Raw genomic sequence first — 25420 nt, 5'->3', positions numbered from 1 at the left:
GTGTCTTGGACTACTTTGCCGAGTGACGTGAGCTGAATCACCTGCAGCTTAAAACTGACAAAACTAAGGAGCTGGTGGTGGACCTCCGCAAGAAGAAGTCACCCCCCACACCTTGCAGTAGCTCAGTTCATAGGGACTCAGCTTGGGAAGCGGAGGGTCGCCGGTTCAAGTCCTGTATGAACCAAGAAAGTTGACTGGCATCTGGAGAGTTGCCAGTTTTCCTCCAGGGCACTGCCAAGGTGCCCTTGAGCAAGCAAGCACCGAACCCCTAACACTGCTCCACAGGCGCCGTATCATGGCTGCCCGGCACTGCCCCCTCTGTAAAAAGCATGTGTGTGCGTTAGAGGGGCACGCAAGACAAATTTCAGATTGCCATGTTTGCATGTGTGATTTGACCCAATGACCCAATCTGTCCGTCAACGGGCTGACTGTGGACTCAGTGAAGGTATACAAATACCTGGGAGTCCATTTGGACAACAAACTGGACTAGTCAAAGATCGGTTAGTTTACAAGAAGGGACAGAGTCCACTCTACTTCCTGAGGAAGCTTCGATCATTCAATGTCTGTAACACCATGCTGAGGATGTTTTACCAGTCTGTGGTTGCCAGTGCCATCTTCTTCGGGGTTGTGTGCTGGGGCACTAGGGCAAGGTCAGCAGACGCCAACAGGATCAATAAGATCGTCAGGAAGGCTGGCTCCGTCCTGGGGGTTGAACTTGATTCGTTGGAGCGTGTGTCGGAGAGGAGGATGCTGCGCAAGCTACGTAACATCATGAACAATGACTCTCACCCTCTCCACCAGGTGCTGGCCTCATACAAGAGCACCTTCAGTAACAGACTCATTCCTCCCAGGTGTACTACTGAACGCCACAGGAAATCCTTTCTCCCTGTGGCCATCGGACTCTATAATAAATCTACCTCGGGTCGGGGTGGGATGATGAGGACATAGGGGTCCGAGCCCTTGCTTCACTGTCACTTCAGTATATCGCACTACACGTTGCTGTATATCATACACACACATGTATGGTGTAGTTGTATAGATGCACATTTGCACTTTGTAACCTTGTCCTCCTTATGTACTTATACTGTCATGTACTGTTCCCCCATTGTATGAACTTCGTACCCCTATTGTGTGTACATATTATCTACTTGCATTCTTGCACGTTTCGTTATTGCACTAGTTTAGGTGATTTCTGGTTCTCATTTTCATTCTGCACTGTACTGTAACTGTTGCACAGTAATTTCCCTCGGGATAATTAACTTTCATCTTATCTTATCTTATCTTACCTTAACATTTCCTCCAGGCTGCAATGGCATCAATTTGTGTGAATTTGGGGCAAATCTGAGAATATTGAGATAATCATGAAAACGTTGACCCCGCGGTCATCGTTTTGTAAAACTAGAGAAAACCTTAAAAGCCCATATGTTGGACAAGGAAGGAGCAGGAAAGTAAATATTTCAGACACAGCCTCCAGGCTGCCCTGGCATCAATTCATGTGAATCTGGGGCGAATCTGAGAATATTGACAAAATCCTGAAAACGTTGACCCCGCGGTCATCGTTTTGTAAAACTAAAGAAAACCTTAAAAGCCCATATGTTGGACAAGGAAGGAGCAGGAAAGTAAATATTTCAGACACAGCCTCCAGGCTGCCATGGCATCAATTCATGTGAATCTGGGGCGAATCTGAGAATATTGACAAAATCCTGAAAACGTTGACCCCGCGGTCATTGTTTTGTAAATCTAAAGAAAACCTTAAAACAACATATGGGCATATGTTGGACAGGGAAGGAGCAGGAAAGTTAATATTTCAGACGCAGCCTCCAGGCTGCCCTGGCATCAATTTGTGTAAATTTGGGAAAAATCTGAGGATATTGAAAAAGTTATTTTATTTGCATTACCAAATTATAGAAGTGGGAGACATGTATGGTATCACCTTAGCATGTCACAGTTGTTAATGACTTAATTCGAGATTGGCTCGAATGCGGTGGACATGCACCATTCCTACAATCGTCTCCAACAGCCATCACTGTCATCAAGAAGTCTCACAATGGCGGAAATGATGAGTCTCCCTTCACCTTTGACAGTTCCCACAGTAACCACACAGTAACCATTGACAAAGGTCAGGGTCAAGACATCATCAACTGGGAAAAAAAGATCAACAAGATAGTCAGCTACAAAGTGTTGCTTTGTTTACTTTGTTGCAGATTATCATGACTAACATTATGTCGTGTGTCAGAGAATTAAATTGTAAACATAGCATTTCAGAAATTTATTTTGGGGTATCAGCTTCTGAAGATTCAATTTAAATTGCGACCTAGGTGGGACTTCAACCCACAATACCCAGCTCCAGAAGCCGCTGGGCCAGCACTGAATGATGCAATATCCATATATCTAATCTATATCTATATATGTAAAATATATCTAAAAGAGGGTAAATCAGGACACAATCCAGGATAGACATGGAAAGAGAACAGATGGATGGAAGGTAAACCAAACATGATCAATGAAGGTTCCTTCCCACACACTGTAGGTCAAGATTGATGAGTTAATTAACAAAATATAATATGTCACGTAAGGGGAGAGATTTAGACGATAAAGCTAATACCAGGTCAAGCTTTAAATCATTATGCAACAGGGTTTTCTCAATCAATACCACGTTGCTCAATGTCATTACCTGAATGTAAGAGCCTCTATGTCCCACAATGAATATATCTCCTCGCTGCCCCATTAAGAACACCACATTTATGAATGAAGACTTTGGCTGAGTTGTTTTCTACTGAGCACACAATTCTTGCCTCACTGTTACAGCTCCTCAAAGGTCTCATTCATGTTTAATGGAGCAAGAGATCCGATCTGGCCTATCATGCTGCATCCTGGCCTGTGATTCCATTCAGAGAAACACTATGGAGGACAGATTAAGCCATTCAATCAGAACCTGATGAGACCATGAGGCATCTGAAGAGGAGACACGTCTGAGCAAGCCGTTTTATGACACTTTGGAGCAAACGTCACTGAAATTAGGAGCAGTGGACTTTGGGTTGAAAATGTACCATGGAAATGTAAAAACTCTTTGTCCTCAAGGTTGCTGTTCACTCACTCAAAAGAATCTTATCCTTATCAGTAATATTATTTGTAACCATTTCAATATGTCTATCAGAGCTTAACAATCAGGGATGTACAAGACAATTTAGAAGAGCCAACCAGATCTTGTGGGTTATTGACCGTCACACTCTCTACAGATCAGGACTGTATTTTCAGCGTTACTGCAAAGTGATGACACCAATCTCTACGTCTGCCTGTGACTGGGCGTCTGAAAGGAAACTAATTGTTTGCATTTCTAATAAGAGCTCCGGCTCATAAATCAATGATGCTCCTTCATTGACGTGTCCTTTTGTGGTTATGATTACACATCCTCAGATAGTGTTTACTCCCTTTTATCACAGCCACACTCATGGGTTTGTGTTTGCATCATAACATCTGATCCATGAGCAAATTACATCTGTTCTAATCTGTGTAAGAGAACCAATATGCTGCCCCCAGGCGGAAGCAGTGTACAGACACAGACACACACGCTCACGTGCACTCAAGCTCATACACCTATTTGCATCACATCCTCTATAGTAGTATACTAAATAATATTGGCTCATAAGTAACATAACTGTCTGTTTGTGAATATCCTGAACATTTTTCCACACAGACAGTTGCTTGTGTCTTGCTTTGTCAGATTGTAAACAAGGTGATCGATGAAATGCTTGTCAAAGCCACCCACCACAGTTCTGGAGCCACTGTCTGACAGGCCTACTTGAGGTGGGTCACCCGATCTCCACCATTTTAAAGTTGTCCACATGTCACTGACTTCTTGATGGACTGTGCCGCTGCGTGACTGACATGAGGAAAACACCAAAAGCGAGTCCCCATTAAGTCACCATTCTGGAAGTGATGAGGGAGGTTAAAGAGAGGAAGGAGGAGGGTGATGCATCCTGCAGTCTAGGCTCAACGTGTGTGCGTGTGTGTGTGTGTGTGTGTGTTTCTGTGTGTGTGTGTGTGTGTGTGTGTGTGTCTGACGTTCTTGATTCATCATCCAAGCAGCTCAGGGCCAGTGTGGGTATATAAGCTTGTGTAACACCTGCTCAACAATAAAGTCTTCAGACGTGCAGTGACTGACCTCACTCAGTGTGTTACCAAAGTTCAGGGTAAGTGGTGGTCTGGGCTACGCTCTATCGGACTTCACAATAATAAGAACCTGGTAATGTAAGATGTTATTTATGCTATTATTCAAGTAGAATTGTATTACCAATGCCAATTACTCAATTGCAATATTGACAGGATATGATATGAGACATTTATAATGGGGTTTTTTTTACATTATGATGTTATCTGTAGGTTTATAATGATCATGGTTGTATTTGTGAGATCGTGCTAAATCATATAAAATCATGATATTTTAATAACATTGAACTATAGCACTGTTGTTATTAATCTAATATTGATTTGAGATTGAACTAAATCAATGTTGATGTTTACAGACTTGATCCTGCTTAATGATGTTTTTCTCATTTGGCGTTCATGTTGTGATATAATTAACATTTAAACAAACCATTGCGGGAGTTTTTACAATATTAGGCTATAGTCTTTCTTGTTTCCGGCCCTGGATCGTTTTGAAAGTGACTGTATGGGTCTTTGGCGCAGTGCCTTGCCAGATTCCACAGCATGCTGCCGGGGAGAGCTGCTGCTGCTGTCCGCCTGAGCGTCCTGACGCGCCGCTGGCTGCTCGCCGCTCTGGCCGCTCTGCTCCTCCTCTCCTCGAGCGTCAGCGTCACCTGCGCCCACAGCACCACGGTGGAGCACGACTTCCACATCGTCCACAACGTCGACAACAGAAGTAAGAATCGGCATTTTAAAACAATTACTATTATGTTGTTTCTATTTTATGAAAACTGAAAACTACTAAAATATTTATTTGACGTCGATATTTGTAATGGCATAGGATGCAGCAGTGTTCTAACCCGTGGCTCTGGTGACATTACAGCACACCTTATTAATTATATACTGATATAAGGAATTGAATTGAATTGACTTTTTGAAAAAAATATTGGTTCAGAATTTCAGTTACCCTCAAGATCCAATAGGAAGTGGGAAATAGGATTGCAGGAAGTAATTTAATACTTAATTGTCCCCTGTATGTGATCTATAGATTGCGTGTTATGTCACATTCTTTTCTGTTACATAAATCTTAAGTGGCTTTAATATACATTTGTATAACAGATGGTTAGCGGATCAATTTGTTAGAATTGAAGGCAGGAATTTTTTTCGAGTCAATTCTCCAAATCGCTAATAAAGCCTCCAAATTGATTAATTACATTAGAGACAAATACAATCGACACGGTAACATTAGTTGGTGTTGTTGCAGTTTCAGTGCTCAGTTAAACAGCATTCGGTTACCCAGTATTGCAGTGATGACCTTGTGCGCTTGTGGTCTTGCAGGTCCGGAGATAGACCCGTTCTGGTATGTGGGCCGTGGGGTGAGACCCATCGGACGCTTCGGGAAGAGACACAGCAGCGTGGAGGCGCTGAACAGCGGCGAGATGCAGCCGGTGGTCCGGACGCTGGAGCTGCTCCTCAACAGCCTCAGAAACAAGGAGAACCTGAGGAAAGCCCTGAACGGGGAGGACAGGGATTGGTTGCCATGATGACGATGTTTTTATTTTGATACTTACTTTGGTCTGACTCTTTGTTGCATTCTGTGTTTCTCTTTGGTGTCCTGTTACGAGGAGTAACAGGACAAAATGCTATCTATATTGATTAATAAATGAGGATGTTGTGATTACATTTGTTGATCACCTTGCCTCAAAACACACAGCCGTCCAGGATTGTTTGTTTTAAGTTTTCCAAATTTTATTGATTTCATAATACACATTTTTTTCCTCAATCTGAGCTCTCTGGCACATAGAGAATCTGTATTTTTTGCTCGTTAATATTTCCCTCCCACATATGTTATATGGATTGCAACAAACGACTGCACATAAAAGTCAATGGCCTATCTGTAAAGCTTCAGACTGGAGGTTCAGGTTGTTTTCTGATTGTGTCCGAAATGTTCACCATCCCTCGCTGCACACGTGATGCAGTGATGTGAGCGTCCACTTCCAGTTTAAAATCCAGCCTACAGGTCATTACAGTTATACACAGCCTCTTGCACACAACACTGAATTGGTCAACTATGATTGGGCAATACATATATTAATCTATATTATATCCATCTTTTCCACACATATACATATATAACAAATTCTGAGATGAGAGATTTTTTTTTTTTTTTTTTACAATAGAAAAATACAAGACACTGATGATTGGACCCCTTGGCTGTGCTTTGTACAACAATTCCATAAAACCAGAAACATGCTTCGATACGGCGACGCCTCTGAGAAGAACATCGACAAAAAGGTACAGGATCAATGTGCAAAACCCCTGATGTGTCCAAAGGAAATGGAGAGGCAGAGCATTTGATAGAGATGATCGCACCTTTAGTTCCCCTTTTGATAGCTTTGACAATGATAATGACGAACTGATGACTTGAGTTACGTGAGCGGTCTCAGAGTAAAGATGGAGGAGATGAAAGGCAGTATTCTCCTAGTGATGGTCTCAGGAGTACAAATACAGCTCGAGGTGTAGTACAACTCCAACAAAAACTAAATCCCTGTGGTTTTGTAACATTTACCATCCTCATTATTAGTGAAAATTCTAACAGTAACTGCAGGGAAACACTGAAAGCACATGAGAGGGCTTGACAGGACTGAGGGGAGAATAAAGCCTTCAAGTTGCAATACTTCATTCAGCCATATTGAATAAAAACGTTTCTGTAAAGTACAAAAATAAACTGCTTGTAACAAAATCATGGTTTCATGGCATTAGTCATGAGCCTGTCGGACTTGATTATGTATAAATCTTTACAAGACTTCCGAGTCCAACGCAAAAACTTCTGGCGAAAAAAACATGAAAACACTTTTTTTTCAAATAAAAGGCCACGAGTCTGAGAGAAAAAGAGACGAGAGAGGAAGATGACGTTGGGATGAAGAGTCCTGCACAAGCGACACGTCGCGCTTCCTTTCTGCTAATCAATCATTCTGATCACAGAGGCTCAGATCAGCTCTGTGCCGGTCAGACAGTCACGTTTGTCTTTTGATCTATTTCAGTTTATAATCACATTTTTAATGAAACGGGAGCACGTGTGGATGATCACTATAGTTGTGATTTTGTACGTTTTTGTTTTTGGCTATTTCACGTCCTTCCATCAAAGGGCAAAATACTGTATTTCTGCAAGGTAAGTGTGCTTTGCGTTCTGTTATTGCCATTTAGCAATTTCAGTGCTTGGGGAGGAAGGATGTAAACGTTTTGGCCCTGATACTTTATACACTTTTGAACACAATCGTCCTTGTTAACCATCTTGATAAGTATGAAAACTATCATCAGCGTTCCAAAGGTCCTGACAGGACGTTCAGCATGATTACAACCCTTGTTGTTTGTTGTTTCATTGGATGAGACAGTGATGCAGTAGAAAACACGACTCAGTCTTTTGGGACACTGAATCACAGAAAGTTTCACTTGATTTTCACTTTGATTTTCATTGCACATTAAATCACAGAACTCTTGCAAACAGATAGAAAACGTTTCTTCGTCCTTTTTTGTGGTTGTCGTCGTCTGTACAGATAGTAAGAGTCAAGAGATTCGTTTGGAGTTGGGTAATGAGGATTGTTTGCAGATTTTAAGGCAGAGACACCGGCTGTTGAGTCATCGGTACACGTGCACGTGGAGGAGGAGAGGACAGAGGATGACGGAGCGAGAGGAGGAGGAGGTGTGTGGTCTGCCCGGTGGGGCTGATGGAGGAAGGAAGGAAGGAGGGAAGGACTGAGCTGTCGGCCGCTGCTTGGCCTGAAAGCTGGAGGTGAAGGCTGGAACAAGGCACTGGATTAGAGGGGCCCCTGTCCCAGGGCCCTGAGGGACTTCATGTGCTGCTGACTGTCGCTATGGCAGAAAGGTGTTCACCTGCTGCTCTGGCTCTGGCTCAAAGTGATCTGAAATACAAAAACCAGAAGAGTTTAATTCGTTAATCTCTTGACAACTACTAATATCTCAAAATTTGTCCTGACAGAGCTTGAGTACACTCTCCTACTGGTTATGATATGATTAACATAACACAGCTCACTTATATATGAAACTTCTGGAGAGTCTCCTCATCATTGACTGTAAATCTGGAGCAGTGGATAAAAAAGAGGCTGGTATCAATGCTGTGATTACTCGGCCTTGCTGGCTGATTTTCGCCCCATTGTTCCGCCTGCTGTCCGTCTTTGGAGCGGGACTGAAAAAGCCATCGTGAATCAGAGCTTTTGTGTGGGTGCTGGTGAAGAAAATAATGAAAATAAAGAAGAGGCGCCGGAAAAAAGGCCATTCAGCGGCATGAAAAGGCACAGACTCCTTGTTGGTAGATAAAATAGACTTTTCCTGCTGTCCATGTGCTTTGCTTTACGTCTAATGGAGCTTTTCAGTCCTCTGGCACACACGTATTCACTTCTGCATCCATTCAGAAACCGACCTCTTCTTTTCAGACAAAGAGTAAAAAAGTGTGTGACATTAAGTAAATGTGAATAAAAATCTTCACCCGTCTCATCTCACTCTCTCTCACACACACACACAAACACGCACACACACGTCTGCTGGAAGGATAAAGTGTGTGTAGGTAAACTTGCAAACTTCACAAAGTTATAGGGTTTATTTCAATGCTGCTTTACATATAGAACACCCATAATTCACAGCGGTCTCGATTTAATTTTTGCATATTTTAATGTATTTACAAATGCACTTCGGTTATCGTGGTTGCAGGTTTTTTCTGTTTTTTTGTTTGGTACCTTTGAGTGGAGGAGCTGGTAGTTTCCTCCTCTGATGGCGTGATGAGTCCAGAGTTTGAGGCTGTGAGGAAGAAGTTTTATAAAATATTACTGGGGATCAAGGGAGCAAAAACTTGACTATAACACCCTGTATTGGGGGTGTAAGTGTGTGAGTGTGAGTCCGTTTCTTACCTTTGCCTTTGGCATGAACTTGGAGAAGCGATTGCAGACAGTCACATTCAAGCCGGCCATTTTCAGCTCCGATATCCTGGCCTCAATGTTTGAGATCTTAGAAAGAGAAACAGACCTTAAATATCTTGTCGCTTATAGAATCTTTGTTTAGCTTCAATCAACAGCAGCAGTGATTATCTGGTCACATGAAGCTCCCAGCTATCTCAGCACGAGGCTTTTACCTAAACGCCATTAGTTCTTCTTTCACTGTTTCAGTCTTTCACTTGATGAGATTTTGATCTACAACCTGCCACTTAATAACTTTTCCTACAATTTCCTTCAAGGGCCACTTTCCGCTTCTGGTGCACCTGGTGCGCCATAGAAAGGCAGCACTGACGATGGCTCCGCAAACAGCATATAGTTATGTGACTATTTTCATATGTACTACTTTCACTTTCATAAATTCATCCAATATGACCGACTAGCATTTTTGGGGATCCGTTCTTCACTGGATACAGACTTTTTTAACACTTAAGGAAGCGCGAGTTGGGATCACTTTGTTCTGCCGCCATTGTGTTTACCAACACACCTGCGGAAGAGGTAGAAGAGAGGGAAACGAGCCGGTATCCTCTGCAGATCCCGATCGCACAAGAACAACCTGCCACTACCAAGCATTTTACTGGCAAATGTTCAATCCCTGGACAATAAAATGGAAGAACTACACGCGGGGTTCCATCCAGCGGGACATTGCTAGCTGCTGTGTTTTGGCGTTCACCGAGACCTGGCTGTTCCTACGGTACCCAACTCCGCCGTCTCCCCGGCTGGATTTTCCACCTTCCGGCAGGACAGAACTACGGAGTCTGGTAAACGCAGGGGGGTTTTGGGTTTTGCATTATGGTTAACTCACGTTGGGGTACGGATGTAGCAGTCTTAACAACACACTGCTCACCAGACCTGGAACTACTAACTGTAAAAGTACGCCCCTTCTTCCTCCCGCGAGAATTCAACTGCGCCACCATCACAGCTGTTTACATCCCCCCCAACCCCCCCAGGCGGACAAATCCTGCACGCTAGAAGACCTGCATAGGACTATCACTGGACTAGAGAATGCTCACCCTGAGGCAGCTTTTATTGTTGTGGGCGACTACAATAGAGCTATGATGAGGAAAGTTTTGCCGAAATATTACCAGCACATCAACTTTCCTACCCGTGGTAATCAGACTCTCGACCATTGCTACTCCCTATTGCAGGACAGGTACAAACCCCTCCCCCTGCCTTTAGTTAAGCGGACCACCTTCCCACCTACAGACAACGCCTCAAACAAGAAGAACCGGTTATTCGAGCAGTACAACACTGGAGTGAGGAATACACAGCCATCCTCAAGGACTGCTTCGAAACTACAGACAGATGTTCTGTGATGCAACCAATGGAGACTTTGACAAATACACAGACTCTGTCTCTGCCTACATCTCCAAGTGCATCGATGACGTCGTTCCGAAGGTCAGGTGTTTCCCCAACCAGAAACCCTGGGTAAATGGCGAAGTTCGTGCTAAGCTCTTGGCACGGTCGTCTGCCTACAACTCAGGGGACCCAGAGACCTTGAGGAGATCCAGATACGACCTCCAGAGGGTCATCAGAGATGCCAAAAGAGACTACAGGGACAAGCTGAAGACTGTTTACCACAGCCCTGACCCCAGACGCATGTGGAGTGGACTATGTTCCATCACAGGCTACAAGGGGAGGAATAGCAGTGATGCCCCGCCCGCTGCCTCTCTCCCAGATGAACTCAACACCTTCTACGCATGGTTTGAGGCGAGCAACAACACCCCTGCAGTGAGGCTAGCTGAGGACCTGGACAACTGCACTCTGTCCCTATCCACGACCGACGTGAGGAGAGCTTTCAAAAGAGTAAACCCACGGAAGTCTCCAGGGCCAGACGGCATTCCAGGCCGTGTCCTCGGTGTGCACATCAGCGATGATCTCACCTGGTCTAGACATTCTGTCACGGCAGTGAAAAATGCCCAGAAGCGCTTCCGGAGCATCCGGGCACCGACTACTAGACTCAAAAACTGCTTCTTCCCCCAGGCCATCAGGCTCCTGAACTAGTGACTTTTCACTCTGCACTCTATTCCATCGGCACTCATGCCACTTTAGATTTATTCATTAGTAATAGTCTGTTCTTATATATGTATTTTATTCTGTTGTATATAGTCTGGTCTGCACTTTATTCCATTTTCTCTAATACATAGTACTTTGCACAATCAATCTTTTTATTGCACTAAATTCAATTCAATTTCAATATGCTGCTGTTGTTGTCACGTCATTAAGAATTTCAATGTTCAGTATGACTTGTGTTTTACTGTGTACATGACAAATAAACTTGAAACTAAAGAATCTAATGTGAGAATGTTGACAGCTGAGCGGATGATCAACAAACGTACCTGCAGTTCAGACTGTTGGACCTGAGCAGCAGCTGTCGCCACCTGATCCTCCAGGAAGGCCAGCTCTGTGTCCATGGTGCCGCTGCTGATGCTGCGGGCGCACTGTTCCAGATCCCCTAGCGCCCCCTCCAGGCCGTACACGGCGCCGGCGGCCAGATACACCTGCGCAGAGAATGTGGGCTCGACATTTAGGATTTGCTCTCCGTCTTATTTTCCACACACACTCAGGGGCAAAATGACTGCGGCTTACGTTCTCCTCCATCTTGGTGAGCCTTTGGTCCAGCCGACGGGTGTCAGAGCTGCTAGAGATGGGCGAAGACTCGGACGGGGTGAAGCTCTCGCCTCCGGCCTCACTGATCAGCTCCTCGGTGGCGTTCAGAACCTTCAGCACCTCCGTGGTGATGCTGCAGAGAGAGGCTGCGGAGTGCTTCTGCTTCACACACACACACACACACACCAGAGATTCAGCTTTTCTAATCTGAATTGACTTTGAAAAGCTCTGAAATACATAAACTACATGTCCGTGCCTGAAAACAGATAAGCAAAATGAGTTGTTACGTCAATGTGCACATCCCCACACATGAGACCTGTGAAGAGCAATCAGGTGGAGCAGAACAAAGAGCTGCTTGGCGGGAAAGTGGAAGAGGATAAAGAGGAGGAGGAGGAGGAGGAGGAGGATAGGAAACAAGACAAGGCCAAAGGAGATGCTGATCATTAGAGTTTTGAGGCTTGGAAAGGTGAAAGGATGTTGTCAGTTATGAAGTGACTTAAGATCATCTCTACGAGGGGAAACAGGAACAGTGATTCACGATTAGTGCATCTGTGCTGAAAAGGGCAGAGAGAAAGAGAGAGAGAGAGAGACAGAGAGAGACAGACAGACAGACAGACAGACAGACAGACAGACAGACAGACAGACAGACAGACAGACAGATACGGATATGATTCTTTCATGAAGTAATCTCTGGCTGAAGTTTTGATCAGAAGGATCGGAGGCCCATTGATCCATCTCAGACTGAACACGCGCTGAAAGAGCTTCAGCAGTGAGGGAGGGCAGCACTCTGGTCACAGATGCCATGTGGCATCACACCAGCCAGACAAACCTCTTATCTCTCTCAGTCTTTTTTTCTTATTTTAAAGCACCACTCAGCGATGATCTGTGATCTGTGAAAGGACGCCGAGGAGGCAGAGATGGAGGCTTGCAGATATTGATATTGAGGCAGATCGATGGAGAAATGGATGTTTTGGCGAGGGTCATTCTCATCCACTCCATAGAAGCACATCAAACAGTCTGACACACACATGCACACATACATACATACAAACACACACACTTGTTGCAGGTGTACCCCATCGGGGTGTATGGTCTCACTGTGGATTTGTTTATATATGTTTTATAACCTTAATTTTACAGATTCTAGCAATATCCTTTAGAACCCAGTTATCAGTTCCTTCCAGATCCATTATTTCTGCATTTAATAAAACCCAAATTGAAAATGTAAAGGTTTAAATAGTTCTCTAAATCTGACGGAAAATGCTACATGTCACTACTGTCACGTGTTAGATTGTCTCCATTTACATCAAACTGAGCTGTGTTGACGAGTACATGTGTCACACTGACATGTAAGAGGCAAACATATTACTCACATGCAGCCTTATAATGAGACAAGCTCAGGGTCAACAACCCACACGTCCTTAATGCAACATTGTGTGCCTGAAATTACCAAGACAAATTGTCTATACATTATATAGGATTAAGAAACACCCCAAGGCCGATGTGATGTATGAGTCATAGATAGACAGATAGGACAGATAGGTGTGTGTGTGTGTGTGTGTGTGTGTGTGTGTGTGTGTGTGTGTGTGTGTGTGTGTGTGTGTGTGTGTGTGTGTGTGTGTGTGTGTTTTGGCGGACAATGACCAACCACAGCAGAAGCATAGAAGGACAGAGACACAAAGGGAGAAGCACTTGAGGAGGGATGAGAAATAGATGGAGGAGAGGAGATGGAGGAAGGTCTCAGAAGATAAAGACAGGATGACAAAGAGGAGACAAATAGACAAGATAGCAAAGCCATATCCACCCTTTTGAAGGACAGAAGACAGACGACAGAAGCAGATGTTCCCACCTGGCTATTTGACAGCAACCCCCCCTTGGACGAAGGTGTTACAGCAGCAGAGCTCCCGCTGGATCTGCTCCTCCTTCCTCCTCCTTCTCTCTCTGCTTCTCTTTTATCTTCTCTCTTACTTTGTCTATTTGCTTTGAAGTTTTCTTCTCTCTTTTGCCCCTCTTCGCCAACTATCTCCTTCTTGGCTCCTTCCTCTGACTCCTTCGGTGACGGACTCTCCATTAGTCTCTCACTTCTTTTCATCTCGGCTCCATTTACTTCAACTGTTTCACCTCCTTTCTCTTGTCCTTGAAATCTGTCGCTCTGCTCGTCTCTTCCCGCATCACCCGACTTCTCTCTCCGTCTGTCACTTTCTTCCTCGGGCCACTTTTCATACTCCTCCTCAGATGAGCTGCTGCCTTTGCTGACCAGCTGGCTAAGTCTGGATCGTAGCTGGTCCTCCATAGGGTTCTCAGAGCAAGATCCACGCCTCGAGCTGCTGGGGGAACGCAGGGCACCAGGGGCCAGGGAGAGGGGTTCTGGGGGGCTGGGAGCTGCCGAGTTCGGGGCCACTGTGTCTAAATCCTCTGGCTCAGGGATCATGCCGTCTACTTTGAAGGTGTTTGGCACAGTGGGGGCCGTTGGCACAGAGACAATGGTGGGTACGGTGTCAGAAACTGCTTGCTCCTCACTTAAACTCCTTTTCAACAGGGCGTTGAGTAGGAAAGCACTATTCTCCTTGAGAGGAGAGAGAGAGAGAGGGCGAGTGAGTGAGAGTCACCATGGGAAAGCACAAAAATTATATGATCATAAACATGTCACAAAAACAGTAACTGATTTATGTGGATAAAAGTACAAGAGGTAAAGGAAAGAGACAGAGTAATGAGCCTGAACTTGATCAACATGAAGAACTGTGATTTGCCTCCACCTGCTGGTAAAGTATAATATTACACCTTCAGACTTTCATCACACAGGTGTTGGGACCATGAAATATTGTATGATCAATAATCGTTTTGTAGAACATACGACTATAAGTCAAAGTTGTGATGTTTTACCTGAACTGAAGGGTGGATGGACTGTGTGAGGCTCTGGGTGCTTCCAGGCCTCGTCTGCTCTGTTGACGACTCCCTCTTGCTTTTCCTGCGTCGGCGTGACCTTCTGATGGGTTCACTCTGCCTCTCCTCTGCCTCGCTGCTGTCTCCCATCAACTGCGGGTTCAAAAACTTATTGTTACCTCATCAAATGCTGAAATTTACGGTGCAGAAATGTAAATTAAATGTAAATTTAAGACATTACATTACATTACAGTCATTTAGCAGATGCTTTTATCCAAAGCGACTTCCAATAAGTGCGTTCAACATAGGTAGGCAAAAAAACTTCAGGTCAAGACAAATCACCTTGGGGTTAAAATTCACATCAAGTGCATCCGAGTGGTGTCGGTACGGAGAGATATTCTGGTGATGCTGTTGGTAGTACGGCTGGTGATGGGGGTGCAGGTGTGTGTCTGGTGGCCCCTTCTTCCTCAGCAGGTTGTGAGGTGGCTTGCGGGGACGTGCAGACAGCACCAACGAAGCCTCTGAGTCTGAGTTGAGTGTCTCAGTGTTGGTGTACTGGCCGGAAGATGGCGAGGTAATGGGAAGGTGCTGGGTGTAAGTCCACTCTGGGTCGTGCTGCGAATCGGTGTAGTACGTCTCGTCGGACAGTTTGCGCCTGAACTGTCGCAAAGCAGCGCCCCAGCCGCCTTCGTCATTTTCCTCAGAGTCGGAGCCCATCTCGTCGTAAGCCGAAACGACGCCTGACTCTTTCTCCAGCACGCTGAACACCAGGCTCTTCCTCTTGGTCAACAGGCTGGGCCGAGACAGCTGGGAGCTGTGGAGAGCGATCCAGTTACCGTCTGGACTCTGGAGCACCGAGGACGCACCTGGATGAACACAAGCGGAAGCAGAAAGTTTAAATTATTGTTCCTTCACTTGTTTTTGGGATGCAAAAATGAGACTTAGATCAAAGGAGGAGTACTTTCATCACAGGGACAGTTGGTCACTCTTGTTCACAAAATGGGGACACAAGCTGACCAGAGAGGCACACAGATGATCAGGGGAGCATTTAGACCTCTGAAGTGCTCTTCTACAGTGATAGTAAAATAGCAAATAGCAAAAATCAAGTATGAAAATGTTGGACAGAGAGAGTCTGAGGCGAGTTTGTTCTTACTGGAGTTGTCCAGTCGGTCCACGCTCTTCCAGCTGGGCAGCGAGGCGGCCTTGGCCTCCCTCTTCAGCGATGAGTATTCCTGAAAACCTCCACCTGCCCCTGCGCCCACTTCCTCCAAACACTTGTCTGGGGAGTCGTCGCTGGTTAGGGAGAATGCCGACCGTGACCGCTGCACAGACGCACAAAAACACACACACAATGTTTCTGTTGACATAAACTCCCAGCACAAACAAATACTCATATTAAATAAAGCATTTTCTCCACTTTGACAGCAGAGTTTAAGGAAAAATGATCCTCTGCTAGGAACCCCCGACCCTGACGCTGTGTGGAGGTTTGAGCTGAATTTTAGTACCTTGGAAATTATTACACAACAGCACCAAGTCAAAGCACATTTTCATAAATTTGGCTCGAGCACCTTCAGACACACTTCCAGTAATAGGAGTTCCCGACAACATAATTCGGCTGAGACAGAGAGGTACAGAGACCCAGAACATCACATTTAATATCCAGTCAAATATAATATCTACTTATAAAACAATGATAAAGCAGGCACTTAACCCATCTGAGCTAATATTTGTCCTGTCAAGGCCAAACACTGTGTGCTGTAGTTCCACTTTCTCGCCAGCAGATGGTGATAGAAAACAAGCAGCTGCCGGCCAAGACTTCATAACTCTGTTTGTGAGAGACAGTAAAGGACTATAAAATGATTTACGATGCTAGAAAAGATCTGTGAGCAAAGTCAGTAACCCACCAAGCAGTAGACCTCTAACTTTTTCTGATTTTAAGGATTTGTTCGTCTTTTCTTGATGGAGACTTGTCCATTTGGATGAATAATGGCTTAACATACACATGGCCCAGGAATTAAGAGAGAAATAAAAATGGATTAAAGGATTAATTTTACAGAAAGGATCAGTGGACAATAAAGCTGTGTGTGTGTTTGTGTGTTCAACACACTTTGATCTTCACAGAGCCACACAGCAGGACACAGCATGGAGGAGCCTGCTGATACACAGAGCACACACACTCATCCCTACTGGCTACCAATATGAAACACTGCTAGATATGTGTGTGTGTATGTGTTGCTCATTTGTGTGTTTGTATACTGCAGATCTGTGTGCTGAGTTTGAATACAGAAAAGTCCTCTCTAGTCTCATAAACATATAATAAATAAAAAACAGGCATGCACACCGGGCAGAGGAACTCCCCAGTGAATTGAAAATAACATCCCGGGAACAAATGAGTGCCTGCGATTGTTGATCATAATAGTTCAGTCGGCTCCTCTGCGCTGCAAGAGTTGAAAGGGAAGTGCAAGTTCAGCACTGTGAATAAAACATAAAGCAAGAGAGACGAAACATACATCTCCCATCCTGCTCGTATACAGTATCTATCACTGACACTGAAACATTTCGGCTGATCTGGGGGTCAGATCGTGTTGACGCAAGACGAAAGAACAGAATAAAAAGAGGAATGAAAAGTGACAGAGTAACTCGATTATTATTTCAGCTTCAGCTCTCGACAGAATCCAATTACTTCTCCCCGTGATTTCTGATGACTTAATCGCAGGACAGACACAAATTGAAGTAGCAGGCAGGACATGCAGGATGTTTCAGTCTCTTGCCAGCAGCTTCTGTTTCTGGCCAATGTGGGAGAAGTGAGAATGAACAGGAAACAGCAGTGACAGAGGGGCTGTCTCATCACATTTGCTGCAGCGCCAGCAAAAACTTTGTAAAAGCCAACGACACAGCTACGAGACCAGGCAGGGACACTAAGGAGACTGGATCATAACTCAAACTTCCATCACATGGTCATTACATATGTGACTGGACATTCTTGCGTTTTCCAGACGAAAACACGCGGAAAGGAACTTGGCGAGGAATGCGCAGCTTACACATCCAAACCACGGTTAGAAATATGTCAACGGAGAGAACACACAGGAGGATCAGAATGTACACAGATGTCTTACATGGCCCGGGGAACATCCTGCCATAACATAACCCCCGACCACCTACACTCTCTCTCGCGCTCTCTCTATTACACTGACCCAAAGCGTGTAGGGGGTCTTCAGTGGGTCCTGCTGTTCCTGGGACGAGGCTTGGGGCTGCGACGGGGAGGCCAGTTGGACGGGCTGGTTCAGAGACTGAGGCTGAGGCCAGACAAAGTCATACTCTGTCTGCATTTCCGAACGCTTCCTCCTCTGGATTATCTACGGCGGAGAGACGGAGGAAAAAGGAAAAGAAGAAGGAGATGAATTAAAATGAGGGGGAGCAATTAGATTAGAACTAGATAAAAGCTGGAGACTTTGCAGACATTTATGCTGTTAAATATTTAAAAGGCACAATAACAGTACAAACTGGATAATGAAGATGAATCAATTTGCATTTTTCATGGATTTATAAGCGCAAACAACCTCAGCATCTTGATCACTGATAAATGATGAACAACCGCCAACTTATTCTCCATCGATGCGTGAAGCATTTAAGCTTTTTGATGTGAGCGCTGCCGAACAAACGCAAATAGAATTTTCATGGCCGTGGCTGTGTTCTCCTGCCAGCTCTCCACCCAAACAAAAAGCAACGGAAAGAATGCTTTGATGCTCCTCTGATCTGAAGGTGAAGTGTTCTCTGGTTATATTTTAATTAACCACACTTAATTCTCTCCATGTCAAAAGGTGGAAATAAACATGCAAAAAGTACAAAATGCCCTCATTCAACCTACTTTTTGTACGATGGTGGTGGCAAGTTCCTCTATGAGCTCCTCTTTGTGGTCCCGCAGATATCGAGCCTCATTTTGCTTCTCCTGCGCGGGCATGCACGTGCACACACACGCGCGCACACACACGCGCGCACACACGCGCGCGCACACACACGCGCACACGCACGCACACACACACACACACACACACACACACACACACACACACACACACACACACACACACACACACGCACGCACGCACGCACACGCGCACACACACACACACACACACACACACACACACACACACACACACACACACACACACAGTGGAGTGAAAAGATTAAACAGGGGATCAAGAGCAGAGAGCAAATGAAGAAGGTGACAAAAAAGAAGAGTGGAGGAGGAAGACGAGGAGCTGATGGATTTCTTACCAAGCTGTCACTGAACTCCTCCGCCTTGGCGATGGCCTCCTCTATAGCTTCTTCGGCAACACGCACGGCGACTGTGAGCGTTTCTGCCATGCTGTGTCCTGACACACACACAAACACGCACACGCACGCACGTACGCACGCACGCACACAGGTCTGAGCTCATCTGTCTGACAATCCAAACACTTTCAACCGCACGCCAAACTTTTACCTTCACCCTGAATCTTTACGCCATTAGACTAAAACACTTTTATTTGTGCAATCCATTTGCACCCATCAGTTAATACTGTAATACACACACATACACACAGAGTTTTAAGGGCCTCTTAAGAGCTGCCATCATCTAAATGGTGTATCTTGAACATTACAAAAACAACTCATAATCACTGGTTTAACAAACTGAATTACCTTTATGGTTAGAGGGGCTATTTGCATAGTTATGTGTGTATGAATGTGTGTGTGTGTGTGTGTATAGGTGACACCAGCATTTGTGTCTGTGCTTGTGAAAGAAGGATAAAAGCACAATGCCGTGCGTAGGAGGCTATAATTGTGTTTTTGTGTGTTTGTGTGTGTGTGTGTGTATGGATAAGGTTGTTTTCTGTGTTTAGGCAACAATAAACATAAACGGATTACCTTTTAAGAAAACATTAAGTGGAAAATCACCCGCACCAAGTTAGAAGAAATAAACATAAAGTGGGAGAGATAATGTCTGTTACAATAGCCGGTGAAATCGCCCGCCTGCGTCAGCCGCTTTGTGGCGGCCACGCTCACCTTCACTCTGTTTGTAGAAGGCCGAGTCACTGCCGCAGACACTGCCATCATTGTCGTTGCTTCCCTCGTGAGCGCTGCCTTCTAGGGGAGAGGAAGAGGGAGAGAGAGAGAGGGAGAGAGAGAGAGGAGAGAGGGAGAGGGAGGGAGAGACAGACATCTTTGATTTGATTTTCACAGAATGCAAATCATCAGCTCATACACGCATTAATTTGGGTGCAAATGCCTCGATTTTGCACTTGACGATTTCACATCCTACTTAAGGGGAGCATTTCCATTTTCCTGTTTTCATTCCATTTGACATTTGCAATGCTTTAACATGCAAAAACGCACTCATCCACATCTGCTCTTCCTGTGCATACTGAGTGAAAACAGGCCACTCAGATACAGCCTTTGATATGAAAACACCCTGCTTTGTTCCGACGGCTCCCTCAGCTCATTAACATGTTTATATACTAATCAGGAACAATGTACTCACCCCTACTATGTCACACAACAAATAAAGAGAAAATAACCAAAAAAGGTATTATATGGCCCCTTTCAAATAATAGTTATAATAAAGTTTGAGACCCTAAAACTCAATTTTCTTGCAGGTTTGTTCTTGCTGCATATACACTAAGCACAACCACATGCTGCAGTATCATTTTGTACATTTCCTTTACCTGTGCGCTCACTCATTCAGGTCAAGTCTCCTGTGTGTTGTGTGCTGCTATATTTACTTGAGCGCCTCTTTCCCCTTGAACTCCAAAATCTACGGTTACAGCAAAAGGGACGCGTGTGACCCAAAATGGAAATTTTGGGCAATCTAAGGCTTGGCAGGTGATATGTGAAGAGTCTTGGCTGAAGAGAACTGGAGTAAAGTGGAGAGGGTGAATTCCCGGAGAAGGTGTAGTGGTTACACTTATCCCCTCCTTCAAAACCACATATTCCCTTAATGGCCAATTAAATGCTGCTAGATACCTCTCCTGTGGTTTCCAAGTCATTGTGTCCTTCTCATCCATCTAAGTGTAAAGTGAAGAGTGTACACGTGGCCATGCACCCGCTGCAAAGACAAACTGTCAGGGGGCACAGAAGGAGGACTTTTTCCAAACCACGGGCTAAAAGTTAAGTCGCTGTTGCCTCCAGATAAAGCAAAAGAAGTCTCCCTCCGCTACTCAGAGACAAAACACAACCATATGCAAACCCTTGACCCCAAAGCCAGACTTTGTTCCAACAGCTCAAGCTCCTGCTGCTGACAAAACACAAAAGGCCTCGACACCATCCTGGCTCCGTTCCCCTCGCTCCGTTATTTGTCTAATAAGCAGCATTGCTGCTGCTGCAGCTCTGGTTTCAGATGTTCTCAGTGTGTTGTTGTGATTGGATAAGAACTGGGAACCTCATATCACATAGACACACATACACAGATATCATAATTCGCGGAATCTTATTGGCACCTAATTCAATCTCTAGCATTCTTGCTCCCTTATTTGAGTTTTCGGGAACAAAACTGTAGAAAATAGGGCCGATTTTATTTTTTCCCTCTGGCCAACCTTTACACAGAGTAAAAACATCAATTGATTTGTTTTCCCATGACAGCAGCAGTAACACGGGCAGCGGTCACATACAATATTGTTTTCTTGTGTCAGTGCTGTCGCGGTGTTTGAGACCAGAGGTAGAGTTACAGCCAGCAAGCACAAACTCATACACCCAAAGACACGCTGAGACAGAACTAGAAATGACAATGCTTGATGTTTGCATACGTCTCTGCTCGGCCAACCTGACCTCAGGCCACAGAATGACAACAGCCCAGCCTCACTCTGAAGCCAATCTAGGCTAGACACTGTCAAGAGTAGATGGAGTACTTACTTGGTCATCTTTAACTTATATTGCTGCACACATCATGTCTGTGAGTAGTAGTAGTAGTCAAGAAATTCCTCATCTTATCAATTGAAATGACTTGTATAAGGACAACATACGTCCCTCTCAGATTTACCATCTGAATAGGTTCTAAGCCAGTATTATCATCTCTCAACTATTATGCAGCTGATCATCAGTCTCCTTCCTCCTCTGTCTGTCAATCAGAGGTGGATTTCTTGGTCGCGACTCAAAAGAAGTTGCTGAACTTGATGTATCTCTTCCCAGAACTGTGAGAACGGCCTACAGAGATGATGGAAATCAATGTGCTCCGTCTCCGTACACGACTTTCTTCCCCATGTTCAACCGCCTTACTTCCTCTGCATGTCCACTGTGTCACCCTTTGCTCCTGGCGACTCGCCGCCCCACCGCCCCGCTACTCTGGGGATTGGAGAAGAGAAATCGCTCAATATCACCATGGTAACAGGACATTCACTGGCTGTGTGTGTGTGTGTGTGTGTGTGTGTTTAACAGTATCCCTATGCGTATGTATACCTGTGTGCCTCAGCAAGACAATGTCAGATTTTCATCATTAGTCTGTTACTTTGATCAAGAATGGGCAAGAAAATAAGCCATTTCATTTAGAGCTGGACTAATCTTGTTCAACAACTTGTTGAGGCTTACGTATTGATCAAACCTCTAGCATGGTTGTTTTGTGCAACTAGACAATAAATCATACACTTGATGCAGTAGAGATTGATTTTCTTGAACCGTATCTTCTATTAGAGAGAGAAAGGAAATGGCTTCCTTTAATTAAGGAAATGCTCCTATATCACAGATGTCCTGATATGCTGAGTTCAATGGCTTACTGTATACACAGGTGTAAGTTACGACACATTAAGATACTGGGCTGATATCATATACTATACATATATAATAGTACAGCTTGGATGGAAAACTAAACTTGCGCTGGAAAGTATAATCATCTTCTCAATGCTCTTCCTCCCTCCCTCCCTCTTTTCAAAAGCCTGATTTATCATTGGAAGCATATAGTGATGAAAACATTTTGTGCAAAATAAACTGGGATAATCAGGCAAGAATAAGTTATAGTTTGTCAGACACAAAGACGGTAAAATAAGTGGAAAGACAGAAACAATAGAATAAATGAGAGATTGAATGAACATGTGAGCTAGTAATGCTCCACTTAGAGTCAAAAATCTAAAGCAGCAGGAGGAGGAGGAGGAGGAGGAGGAGGAGGAGGAAGGAGAGCACAGACAGGTTCTATTCAATTACAAGACGGCATCTGGCATCACAAACACACTCGTAAACAATGTCACGACAACGGCTAAATCGACAAGCAACGATGTCTTTGTGCATCATAAAAAGCTGGGAGACAAGGGAAAGTAAACACGCAATTCAACTCTGCTTTTACATGGAAAGTCATCTTTCTTAGCTTTGTGTTTAATGATCTCATAAAAATAAACCATAAATAAAATGAAACATACTGTAGTGTTTGAAAGAAATTCTGTCATCCATATTGCTGATCAGCCAAGTGGTGCTTGTTCCGTTTGTAATTGCATCTGCTCATCAAATAAATATGAGTCTTTGATTTGGTTAAACATGTTTACTGAAATGCCAAAAACGCAATCTGAAACTTTGAGGTGAGGTCAAGTCCAATTTATCAAGGTCACAGTTTTCAGTCGTCATCCCTGCATTATACACAGTATATACTCTGCATATAATGTATATAAGTGTTTGTAGTGTTTAGGCATATACAAGCATATTTACATTAGTTTTTAATAAAAACGAGGACTGTTTTTGTACAGTACACACAACAACCACCGACATCACTCATATAAAAACTTTTTATATGAGTGATGTCAGTGGTTGTTGTGTGTTAAACAGTCCTACAAACACAACAGACTGAGCATTTAATGTACAGAGTCATCAAGCCTTCAGCTCGACAACATAAACAGTCAAAACGATGACAATATGTACAAATTTATTGGATGATAAAGTGACTCAGGCGGTCTTTGTTTGTTGTTATTGTATTGTGCTTTTGACTCAAAAGACAGTGAATATTACTAGTCACACTGGATTAGTCACGTCTTAACTGACTGTAGAGTGTTGAAGACAGGTTTTATTCTCAAAGCATTTTCTTTTTCTGAAACTTCTTTTCCCTTTTATTTAGCATGAAAGCAGCATTTATCTCACATCCTTTAGCTCTACAGCTTAGAAGCACCAGGCTGTAATTATGTGAGAATAAAATGCAAATGTGATGGAGTTTCATAGCTTGATCTTGTTGCGTTCACACAAAGACAACAATTTGCAACCGCTTTAGGCATAAAGCCTAAACACACACACACACATAGGTTTGTGCTTAGCAGAACGAATAGCCAAAAGAAACAGTATGCAAACATATTTGACTTTCTACATCATATAATGTTGATTAGTAGCTCAAATTGAAGCCCAAATGTCAGACTATGACTGTAACGTGTTGAAAAACATAACACAATGGCTAATATTGAAGTGGATAATACCAAGGTATTTGAAGTGAGAGACAATTTGTAAGTTCTGTCCTGATATAAAAGATATAAAGACAGCAGGATTAGCGGCAGAGGGCTTATCAGTGGAAAACATGTTAACTGTCTTCTTAACATTAAGACTGAAGAGTGAGTTCAGCCATTTAGAGAAATGTATAATTTTTGCCAAAAGTTTAGAAGCTGCTCATTAGAGTACAGTACAGTGTCATCTGCATAAAATAGGCTTTACAACCTGAACACACCAATGCCATATTTTGTTTCCAGGTTGAACAGAAGAGGCCCTAGTATAGATCCCTGTGGTACACCCAAACAAAATAACAGAGGGAGGCTGCTGTTTTATTTTGTTCCGCCGTGGTATGAAAATGTTCACTTTCATGATGTGACATATTTATTGACTTGCACTCTGGTCTCATACTTCCAGGAACTTATTATTTCTCTTTAAAGCTATGAGTCATCTGCCCACACACTGAAACACACACAGCACAGACATCCATGCACACACACACACAAAGTAAAAATCCTATTGTGCTCTGGGTCTTTCTCACAATGCATGATGAAGTCACAACAGTCAGGCAGATTCATCACTGTGGAATGAGTATATGTGTATGTTCATCAACAGAGTAGGTTTGTGTACTTTAAGTGTATGAATTAATTTACCACTCATTTACTTGTGTGATGTCTCTGACAATGCAAATGTCTAACACACAATGCAAACGTCTCACACACATTTGCATTGTGGAGTGAGAGCCATGCTTGAAATTTAGTTTAAATTGTTCAGATCTTTCAGGTCTAAGTCACAAGCGTCATGCTGTAAAGGTGGAAATCCTACTGCCGAAAACCCACAGGGATATGACAGTGAACAAAAGAGGCAGGAGGAAACGCTAATCCACCTTTTGAAATGAGATTTTCCTGTCAGTAAAATCACTGTCCCTGCTTCTGATATGTCAGAACAGACTCATCTCATTACATTTTGAGGCAATTTTCATGATGCCATGCAGGAAAAACGCACAAGGAAAGTAGAAACTGCTGTGGAACATTTTACTGATGTGGATGTAGGAATGTTTAAATGGATTACATCATCAACACCGTATCCACGTTTAATGTTAAGATTCTGCTGTCAGATCAGTGCAGATCAGACTGTTTTTTATTGTTCGCTTACACACACTTGTCTCTTCTAAGATGATGAACATGAAAGTACAAATCGTCCCCTTCCTCTTCTCTCCCAGCTGGTCTGAAGATCATTTGTTCTCTGCATGGACGTGAAAACGTTAAACAGCTTACATACCTCTCGCTGACTGGCATGGTCAGGTCGCAAATTCACACTGGTTAAAAATTTATTTCACAAGTATTGGG

At 43.9% G+C, this 25420-nt stretch overlaps 2 protein-coding genes across 2 annotated transcripts in view; one reads left to right on the top strand and one right to left on the bottom strand.

The window, feature by feature from the left end:
* Positions 1-4710: 4710 nt before the first annotated feature.
* On the top strand, positions 4711-5690 carry prlh2 (prolactin releasing hormone 2). The gene is made up of 2 exons (XM_076158390.1): positions 4711-4882; positions 5485-5690. Exons 1-2 carry the CDS (start codon positions 4711-4713, stop codon positions 5688-5690), a joined length of 378 nt encoding a protein of 125 aa, XP_076014505.1.
* Positions 5691-8019: 2329 nt separating this feature from the next.
* The window catches only part of myripb (myosin VIIA and Rab interacting protein b), a 68772-nt gene continuing 51371 nt past the window's right edge, over positions 8020-25420 (bottom strand). Inside the window, exons 4-16 of the mRNA XM_076158375.1 lie at positions 19695-19775; positions 18927-19024; positions 18514-18594; positions 17840-18001; positions 15799-15967; positions 14988-15511; positions 14646-14798; positions 13612-14328; positions 11742-11924; positions 11492-11653; positions 9072-9167; positions 8901-8961; positions 8020-8069 (exon numbers count right to left, since the gene is read on the bottom strand). Coding sequence (XP_076014490.1) covers positions 8020-8069; positions 8901-8961; positions 9072-9167; positions 11492-11653; positions 11742-11924; positions 13612-14328; positions 14646-14798; positions 14988-15511; positions 15799-15967; positions 17840-18001; positions 18514-18594; positions 18927-19024; positions 19695-19775 — 2537 coding nt within the window. The remainder of the gene's footprint in view (positions 8070-8900; positions 8962-9071; positions 9168-11491; positions 11654-11741; positions 11925-13611; positions 14329-14645; positions 14799-14987; positions 15512-15798; positions 15968-17839; positions 18002-18513; positions 18595-18926; positions 19025-19694; positions 19776-25420) is intronic.

Source organism: Genypterus blacodes, unplaced genomic scaffold (genome assembly GCF_046128005.1).
Source record: "Genypterus blacodes isolate CSIRO-AG114 ecotype Tasmania unplaced genomic scaffold, CSIRO-AGI_Gbla_v1 ptg000076l_1, whole genome shotgun sequence".
NCBI classification, from domain to species: Eukaryota; Metazoa; Chordata; class Actinopteri; order Ophidiiformes; family Ophidiidae; genus Genypterus; species Genypterus blacodes.
This window is presented reverse-complemented; position numbering and strand designations above follow the sequence as displayed.